Raw genomic sequence first — 10,695 nt, 5'->3', positions numbered from 1 at the left:
CACCATAGCTCTTTTGTCGACTTTCTGACGTCCGCATTCTTTCTCGTATAAGTCTTACTTTATCTGTGGTCTCTTGGATCAGATCCGGTCCGATGATTCTGGATTCATCAATGTCACTCCAACACAATAGCGTCCTGCACTTTTGTCCATACAAAGCCTCATAGGGTGCCATACCTATGCTGGCGTGTTAGCTATTATTATAAGAAAATTCTATTAAAGGTAAATGTTGCTCCCAAGATCCTTGAAAATCCAAAATACATGACCTCAATAAATCCTCCAAGGTTTGGATGGTTCGTTCGGTTTGACCATCAGTTTGGGGGTGGAAAGCAGTACTGAAGTTAAGTTGAGATCCCAAAGCTGCTTGAAAACTCTTCCAAAACTTGGCTAAGAAGTTGGTATCTCGGTCAGATATAATGGTTTTGGGAACTCCATGCAATCTAACTATTTCTTTTATGTACTTCGTAGCTAAATGTTCTGAGTTCCATGAAGTCTTTTTTGCTAAAAAGTGCGCACATTTGGTTCATCGATCGACAACCACCCAAATCTCATTCATCCCTTAAGCTGTTACGGGTAGTCCTGTTACAAAATCCATGGCAATTGATTCCCATTTCCATGTAGGAATATCTAAGGGTTGTAAAAGTCCTCCTGGTCTTTGATGTTCGATTTTTACTTGCTGACAAGTCATGCTACAAAGTCCGCCACCTCTTGTTTCATATTACTCCACCAAAAAGTTTGTCGAATGTCTTTATACATCTTATTCTCCCCACGATGAATTGAATATCGGGAATTGTGGGCTTCATCCATGATTCTTTTCTTAAGAGTTGCCAAATGGGGTACACACAACTGATTTTGAAACCAAAGTGATCCATCTTCATGGATTAGAAAACCTGGTGCTTTTCCTATTTGTATATCCTTCCGAATTTTCTCTAATTGCGGATCTTTTCTCTGTTCTTCCTTTATCTCATTACTTAAGGTTGGGGTTACTTCTAGAGCCGCCAAATGCCGGATTAGATCTCCCATAACCATTTCAATATCTAATCTTGTTATGTCATTTTGGATATGCGGTTGCTTTACCGTAAGCATATTCAGAGTGGGAATTGACTTTCGACTCAGCGCATCGGCTACCACATTAGCTTTTCCCGGGTGGTATTGAATATCCAAATCATAGTCCTTAAGAAACTCAAGCCATCTACGCTGTCTCATATTTATCTCTTTTTGGGTAAAAAGGTATTTTAGGCTTTTATGATCAGTATATACCCGACATGAAATTCCATAAAGATAATGTCTCCAAATTTTCAAAGCGAAAACGACTACAGCAAGCTCCAAATCATGAGTGGGATAATTCTGTTCATGGGTTTTCAATTGCCTAGAAGCATAAGCAATTACCTTTCCGTCTTGCATTAGAACACAACCTAGTCCTTGTTTGGAAGCATCATTGTATACTTCCAAGTCATCGGTGCCATTTGGTAAAGTAAGTACAGGTGCAGAAGTGAGTCTATTTTTCACTTCACCGAATGCTCGATCACATTTCTCATTCCACTCAAATTTCGTACTTTTCCTGATTAGGTTCGTAAGGGGTTGAACAATTTTCGAGAAGTCCTTTACAAACCGACGATAGTATCCCGCTAATCCTAAAAAGCTGCGGACTTCCGCTACATTCTTAAGAATAGGCCAATTTGTGATTGTATCAATCTTTTGAGGATCCACCTTTATCCCTTCCGCTGATACAACATGACCTAAGAAACTTATTTCTCCTAAACAAAATGCGCATTTCGAGAACTTGGCATATAATTGGTTTTTCCTTAAAGTTTCCAAGACTGTTCGCAAATGGTTAGCATGATGTTCTTCATTCTTAGAGTAAATTAGAATATCATCGATAAAAATGATGACAAACTTATCCAAGTAAGACCTGAATACTCTATTCATTAGGTCCAGAAAAACTGCTGGAGCATTAGTGAGTCCAAAAGGTAAAACTGTGAACTCGTAGTGTCCATAACGAGTTCTGAAAGCGGTTTTCGGAAAATCCTCCGGTTTTATCCTTAATTGATGATATACCGAACACAAATCGATTTTTGAGAAAACAGCACAACCTTGCAACTGGTCAAAAAGGTCATATATACGAGGTATAGGATATTTATTATTTATAGTGACTTTATTAAGTTCTCTGTAATCTATACATAATCTCAAACTTCCATCTTTCTTTTTGACAAACAGTACCGGTGCTCCCCAAGGTGAGGTACTAGGTTTTATGTATCCCTTTTACAACAATTCATCTAGTTGTTCCTTTAATTCCTTTAGTTCTGCAGGAGCCATTCTATAAGGAGCCTTAGAAATTGGTGTACTTCCAGGTACTACTTCAATCGGAAACTCTATTTCACGGTGTGGGGGCATTTCGGGAATGTTCTCAGGAAAAACATCCGAAAGCTCATTTACAACCGGTACATTAGTTATAACCAGCTCAGACTCTGATGGGTTACCGATGTCACATAAGTATCCCTTACACCCTTGGCGTAACAACTTTAGAGCTTTTAACAAGGATATAATCCTATTTCCCTTACGGGTCTGGTTACTTCCAAAAAGTATTTTCTCTCCATCTGTTCTCATAATTGTCACCGATTTCTCATGACAGTCTACCATCACATGATTCTTCCTAAACCAATCCATTCCTAATACAATATCAAAATCTTGTAGGTTAAACTGGATAAGATCGGCTAGGAAGCGATTCCCCTCTATTGTCAAAACACAGTCTCTAAATAATGTGGTACAGGATATTATTTCCCTTGTGGGTAGTCCAATTGGGAGTCTTAGTTCTTGGTTCTGGGGTTTTAAATGCAGCCTTTTACTTAAAGAATGTGATACAAATGAATATGATGCTCCAGTATCAAACAAGACATTAACAGGAGTAGAGTTGAGAAAAATGTTACCCGTAACCACGTCGTCAGAAGACTCCACCTCCTGGGAATTCATTACATACACTTTCCTCGAGTTGGACCCGGTTTTTGCACTTGTTGCCCTTGCGGTTTTTGAGGCACACGTGCATTAGAAGTAGTGGCATTACTGAAGTTAGGTGCTTTAAGCTGCGGACAATCCCTCTTTTTATGGGTTGGGCTTCCGCATTCATAACATCGGAAAGTAGGATATTTACATTAAGTAACGATATGATTGTCGCGACCACATCTTATACAGAAAAGCTTCGTATCTCTTCCCTGAAACTGATTAAATGGGTTTCTCCTAAACCCTAAATGGGGTTGTTTATAAAGATTTCCTCCAGTGACTCTGTCTTTTTCAAACTTCCTTTTGCTCCCAACTTGTTCATTCTCCTTTTCATTCATTATTCTCTCTGCGTTGGTCGCCTTATCATACATATCTTGATAATTTAAACAGGTGTGGGTGGATAGTCTATCACGAAGTTCCCACTTTAGTCCTTTCTCAAAACTGTTCATTCTCAATTCCTCAGTTGCCACCATATGCGGAGCAAATCGAGATAATTCCATGAATTTTGACGCGTACGCAGTAACAGACAGTGACCCTTGTACCAACTTATTAAACTCATCCTCTTTCTGTCTCCTAAGCGATGGAGGATAAAATTTCGACCTCATATGTTCCTTAAACTTAGCCCAGTTAAATCCTTCTTCATAGCTTCTTTCTTTTACGGTTTCCCACCATAAATCGGCTTGTCCAACCAAATAATACACCGCAAATCCTACCCTCCATGTCTCCGGACACCGTACAGCCTCGAAAAGCTTATCAAAACTTCTTAACCAGTTTTCAAATTCTACTGGGTCCAATTTTCCATCATAAGTCTTAGGATTATAACACGCCATCTTCTTAAAAAACTTAGCACTTTCTTCCTCATTATGGGAATTATTGTTTCTTATAGCATCAGCCACAATTGCTGCGAAATTACTCATATCTGTGTGCTCATTGGGGGCAGGTTGGTTAATATCGATACTGTGAAATTGAGACATCCTATAAGACACAAAGAGTAAGTCATCACACTCCTAGTTATTATAAACAAACTACTTATATATGTATATATTACACATTATTATATTACACCTTATTCTACATGTACTATATCACATTATTATATATACATACATATCTATAACTACACATATAATATACAAGTCCCATACAAAAAAGTTATACCCTTTATTACAGTCCCCTGAAGTCCATTTAAACTACAGTTCTAACCATCATTTTCAGAGGAAGCGGTTTCTTCCTCTGGTTCTTCCTCTTCCTGTGGTTCCACTTCCTCATCCTCATCAGAACTGTCTATAGAAATCACATCATCAGGTATCTCGATAATGTCATTTTCCTCAAATATAATAAGTTCCCTAGCCAAGTCTTCAAAAGTTGGAACCCATACATCATAGGTACCCCGACGTAGATATCTATTATAGTTTGGGAGTCCGTGTATCAAAAGGTCGGCATATTTCTTCTTGAAATGTTCCCACGGAGATACATTGGGAAGGGCTTGAATAAGACAATTTGCTTTATAAGGTTCAGTCAAGTGGTTATGAGGAAATAAATAATTATGGTCCCCGAGCGATCGTCTGACGCGATCCACGTGTGGTGCAACTCGGTCATGTGGCCCCATGGCTAGGTCCAATGGCAAAACCATGTTCTCTAAAACAATATAACATTAAAATTAATATTAGTATAACGTATACACAAATATACAGAAAATATGGTAATAATAATATGAATAATATTACCCTTAACGTCTACCCTTCTCTCAGTTAATTTTTAATTAGTTTTAACCTTAGCTCTGATACCAATATGTAACGCCCCACTTTTTAAAGTAGCCATTATAAATACAAAAGGGGTGTACAAACTGTACCATTAGATATTATACAGCGGAACCTTACAAAGTGATATATAAAAAAAACTATTTTACAGAGACGTTACTGCCGTATTTTCTCAAAAGGGAAATACAAGGCTAATTTACAATATGGCACAAGTTTGTCTTATTACATATCTTTCTCCGAAAAGTAAAAACTGTCAACATCGTCAAAACTCACCCCTCCTTATTCCCAGCACAGAAACTTGAAAAAAATTTATAAACATAACGGGATCAGCCACAGGCTGAGTATGACTCCAGTTCCCTCCACCGGCCTTATGTCATATCCTTTATTCAATAGGAAATCAACAACTTATATTGCCCAATACGATGCTTACCAGAAAACAAATATTATCTATCAGGGACCAACCCGATATCCCAAAAACATTATATGTCTACCACCAACGGGATATATATTCATATGAGACTATAGTCGGTATACCATTACGTAAGAGAATGGACATTACAGAGTAAAACTCCCACCGGGTCTAAGACTGTGACACCCTCATTTTTAGCGTTAAATAAACACGTAAATTCTACAGAAAAACTGACAGGATATGTTTGTAAATGGTTCAACTAGATGAAACCTGTAATTTTTAAAACTTTTCTAAACCATTCACAAACATTTCCAAATGAAGAGTGCCAAAACCTGCAAATACTAACAAACTAATTTACATAACATAAATAAAGTCGCGAGAATAAAGTGATACAAACCAAAGTAAGAGAGGGAGACATATGTCCCTTCAAAATATAAACACAACCATATGTCATAAGGTTTACTACAAACTATAACCAAACTAAGTCCAAGGTTATTTTGCTCACTAGCTCGTCCGTGTACCCCATCTAATCATCACCAACCTGTCAATCGCATTTTATACAAACACGAAAGCCACAATTCAGTGGGGAGTAACTTCGAGTCCTCCCAGCCACGAAATGTCATATTAAATGTAACATGTAATGTAACATGTAAACAACATCACAAATAATCTAATTATCAAGTATTCTAACATATGAACACTAAACTGACCAAATTAAACTATCATGTGAAACATATAACAAGCAGTAATCCAAACTTTATCAATTGTAACCGGCTTGCATCTCACCTATTACAATTCATAAAATCACCATACAAGAAAGGACAATATATCAAAGACAGGCATAAGTTCTTAGCACCGTCAATAGTCACTCTGTAACTCGAGTCTATACCACGAGGTAGGGAAGGTAATCGAACCGGTATCTTGGCTCAGAGGTTCTATCAAAACATGGCCAAGACACAACACAACCCTAGTCCTAAATCTGCATGAGACCTAGACATGCGGATACACACCACCGCACCCAAGACCCACAATTTTTCTAAAACAAAGTGAGTACCCTAAGGAGTCCACCAAAGGGTTGGCTAGTACTTAAGCTGACCACTTACCCTCAAAATAAGTAACGAGGTCATGCCCTAACTTGGATATAATCCCACCAAGTCAGGAACACAAAGGCTATTAAGCAGTGAACATATACTCGTCAAAGACTATAAAGGCGTATCTATGACAAACACAACAACCTGCAAGAAGTATTCAATACCAAATTCCATTTCAAGCAATATTAACAATATTAAAGGTTTCAGGGAATCTAGGGCCGTTTCTACAACATAAGAAACCATTCAAATCAACCAACAACATATGTGAAATAAAAACATAATAAATGGCCTAAAACAAGAATAAGGCCAGTTATCCAATTCACACTATAATTTCATCCAACCGAATTTTTACCCGCAACCCCAGCCCTGCGACAGGTACGGGTTCAATCGCGGCTGACCAATCACACAATTGACTAACATCGATTCAGTCAAAGGGACTAAGGCTCAGTTTTCGGCATAATCATCCAAACATTACAATTATCGCTATAAAATTCATTTTAAGCCTATTCATTACAATTTCATATTAAAACCTATCCTAACATGTGCCAACTACCAAAATAAGCATAACTTCACCATCAACATTATATTTACTACTAACATTATTCATTTCATAAGACTACCCACATGTTACTTATACTAAATATATCATTAATACGCCCGAAACGACGAACAACGCATGAAAAACCGCGAAACAAGCAAAGGGCCGACCCGGGCCAACCCAGGGCCTGTCGTGGGCCTGCCGGGCCTGCTGGGCCGCCACCCCCTTTTCTCCGTTTCTCCGTTTTTGTTCATTTTAACATCGTTTTAAGCATCAATTAATCATTCCCATTTCATTTCCATACTAATATGTGAACTTAAACATACAAAAGATATGAATTTAACACATATTTTCATGTGAAATAAACCACTCAAATAACATTCACAAAATCATACAAAAAGCAAAGAATGTGACATTAATTCGTCGAGTAACTCGAAATATGTTACCTTTAGCAACAAAATGAGCAACTAGCACCTTGAACACCAAACCCTAATGTGCAACTAGCCACTATCTTCAACTATATACGAGTCTCCAAACTCGTCTTCTAAATCTTCACCTAAATAAACAATAAAAACACAATTATAAGCACTAATAATCAAAACCCTAAAAATGGTGGACAAAATAAATTTAGGGAAATTGAAATTAAAACATACTAGGATGTTGGAAATGAAGAGAGGATTCCAAATATGTAATCCTTATGAAATTTGGAGTAGAAATGAGTGATTTATGATGAAAATTAGCTTAGAAAAGTATGATAATGGTGTTTTTTGTTTAGAACATGTGAGAATGTTCAAGTATAATGAAGTTGGAAAAGAAAAATACAAAGGGAAGGAGAAAGGGGAGGTGTGGCGTGAGAAGGAGAAGAGGAGCGGGATTTTTCCTGCGAAATTTTATTAGTCGGTTTTGGCTCGTTTCGCCGATAATTAGAACCGTTCGTCAAATGCAAATTCCGACAATGCCAAAGTTCTTAAACACGAGATTACAAGAAGATTGAGTACTCATATGACCCATTTCCAAAATCGTTTGCCCAATTTTCAAAAGAATTGCCATTTTTCCCCGATATACCCTTATTTCGAAATAAAAGGTTTTTACACGGTTTAAACTATTTTTAAACATTTCGAAACTATCAAATTAAATATTTTACTTCAAAATATAATAGAATTACATTTCATTGAATTATTATTACTTCAAATACATTAATATTAAATTCAACTTGATTAATAAATTACTTTCGCAATAAAATAACGGTCCGAAATTACGGGGTGTTACAATCACCACTCCTTTTAAAAAGTTTCGTCCTCGAAACTTAGAAGGAGAAATTATAGTAAAGAACATTTTAATAATATAATTATAAGAAAATATAGGTATCTTTTCAATGAAACAGTGATACTCTTGTTGATCAGACAAGAACATCCACATTCCATATCAAGATATAAAAATATTTCTACACCAATAAATGAGAAAACCCATTATTGGGACGTCTCCAATAACGAGATTTAACACTTATTAATGTTAAAACCATTAAAAATCATAAAAGCATTTTCCAAATTTTAGTTTAAAATTCTATAATAAGAATAATATCTTTACTAATTATGATTAAATACGGCTTAGTAACGCGGAAAAAGAGTAAGAAAAAGGAATACCTTACGAGAATAATTCCGGATATTTAGCTAACATAGAAGCTTCAGTCTCCCAAGTCTCTTCTTCGACATTTCCACAACGCCAAAGAACTCGGACTAGAGGTACAACTTTGCTCCTAAGTTGCTTGTTGGCTTTTTCAAGAATCCGAATTGGCCTTTCTTCAACCGCCAAGTTAGGCTGCAATTCAGGAATCTCTTCTTGGATGATATGGCTCGGGTCACTAATGTACTTCCTCAACTGAGAAACATGGAAGACATTGTGAACCTTGCTCAGATTTGGGGGCAATTCTAAACGGTAAGCAGTAGGACCAATCTTTTCAATCACCCGGAAAGGTCCAATATATTTAGGGCTCAGCTTCCCTTTTACGCCAAACCGTTTCACCCCTTTCATAGGTGACACTTTAAGGAATACTTGATCATCAACCTCAAAAGAAAGTGGTCGACGACGGACATCAGCATATGATTTTTGACGGTCCTGAGCGGCCTTCATCCGCTCCCGAATGATTTTAACTTGTTCAATGGACTCGGTCACCAAATCAGGTCCTAGCATTGGAACATTTTGGGTTTGATCCCAACAGACTGGAGTACGGCATTTTCTACCGTACAGAGCTTCATATGGTGCCATTTTAATGGAGGCTTGATAGCTGTTGTTGTAAGAGAACTCAACCAGAGGTAAACATTTCTCCCAGGAAGTTTGGAAATCTAAGGCACAGGCACGAAGAAGATCCTCTAAAGTTTGAATTGTTCTCTCGGTTTGACCATCAGTGGCGGCGTGAAAAGCAGTGCTCATCAATAGTTTACTACCCAAGGCCTCCTGTAATGTAGTCCAGAAACGAGAACAAAATCGAGGATCCCGATCTGAAACTATATCTTTAGGAACCCCATGATAGCGCACTACCTCATCCACATAGACACGAGCTAGAACTTCTAAACTCCAGGTCTCTTTGATGGGAATAAACCGAGCACACTTAGTCAATCGGTCCACAACCACCCAAACAGCATTCTTCCCGGTGGAAGTCCTAGGTAAAGCCATCACAAAATCCATGGAAATAGACTCCCATTTCCAAAGAGGAACATCCAAGGGTTGAAGCAAACCTCCGGGCTTTTGATGCTCTATCTTTACTTTACGCGGTGAGGCATTTCTTGACATACTCCATAACTTCAATCTTCATCCTAGGCCACCAGAATTGTAACCTCAAATCTTTGTACATTTTGGTACCTCCCGGATGAACGGAGTAAGGAGAGAGGTGTGCTTCATCAAGAATTCTTTTTCTCAAATCGGCTGCACTCGGAACATAGATTCTACCATGATAACGAAGATACCCATCATCATCAATCTTACAATCCTTAGCTTGCCCAAGTTGAATTTTAGCTCGAATGGATTTGAAAGTAGGATCGTCGGGAAGGCAAGCACGGATCTCACGGTAGAAGTCAGGTTCGGCTGACATGGCATTAAGATGATTAGAGCCCCTTTTTACAAGGCTTATTCCCAATTTTTGAAGTTCTAAAGCAAGTTCAGGAGGTAGTTCCAGAAAAGAATTCAAAGAATGACAGAATTTTCTGCTAAGAGCATCAGCCACCACATTAGCTTTTCCTTCGTGATAAATTAGGTCGGCATCATAGTCATTCACCAATTCCAACCATCTTCTTTGCCTCATGTTCATATCTTTTTGGGTAAAGAGGTATTTCAGACTTTTGTGGTCGGTGTAGATGTTGCAATGGACTCCAATGAGGTAGTGTCTCCAAATCTTCAAAGCATGCACCACCGCAGCTAATTCAAGATCATGTGTCGGGTAGTTAACTTCATGAACTCTAAGCTGTCGAGAGGCATACGCAATGACTTTCCCTTTTTGCATCAAGACACAACATATACCATGCTTAGAAGCATCGCAGTAAACATCAAAGTCCACTCCTTCTTCAGGTAAGGTCAACACCGGAGCGGTAGTCAACCTCTTTTTCAATTCCTGGAAGGCATTTTCACACTCCTCAGACCACACAAATTTAGACTCTTTCTTCAGCAACTGAGTCATCGGCCTAGCAATCTTTGAAAAATCTTTCACAAACCGCCGATAATAACCCGCCAAGCCAAGGAAACTACGGATTTCAGAAACATTGGTCGGACTTTTCCAATTAACAACGGCTTCAATTTTGGCGGGATCTACCATAACGCCCTCTTCCGAAATAATATGCCCAAGGAAGGTCACTTTAGATAACCAGAATTCACATTTAGAGAATTTAGCATACCATTTTTCACGGCGCAAAA

General features: G+C 38.0%; 1 protein-coding gene across 1 annotated transcript; it reads right to left on the bottom strand.

Annotated features, from left to right (window-relative positions):
- Positions 1-2,259: 2,259 nt before the first annotated feature.
- On the bottom strand, positions 2,260-2,967 carry LOC141614372 (uncharacterized). The gene has a single exon (XM_074433122.1). The coding sequence runs from the start codon at positions 2,965-2,967 to the stop codon at positions 2,260-2,262; it is 708 nt and encodes a 235-aa protein (XP_074289223.1).
- Positions 2,968-10,695: the final 7,728 nt, after the last annotated feature.

This window comes from Silene latifolia, chromosome 11 (genome assembly GCF_048544455.1).
Source record: "Silene latifolia isolate original U9 population chromosome 11, ASM4854445v1, whole genome shotgun sequence".
Classification (NCBI taxonomy): domain Eukaryota; kingdom Viridiplantae; phylum Streptophyta; class Magnoliopsida; order Caryophyllales; family Caryophyllaceae; genus Silene; species Silene latifolia.
The sequence above is the reverse complement of the archived record's forward strand: the minus strand, read 5'-3'. Positions and strand labels throughout refer to the sequence as shown.

What these genes read in the sequence shown, in the direction of transcription:
- LOC141614372 (XM_074433122.1), bottom strand. Translation starts at nt 2,967, where the DNA reads ATGAATTCCCAGGAGGTGGAGTCTTCTGACGACGTGGTTACGGGTAAC.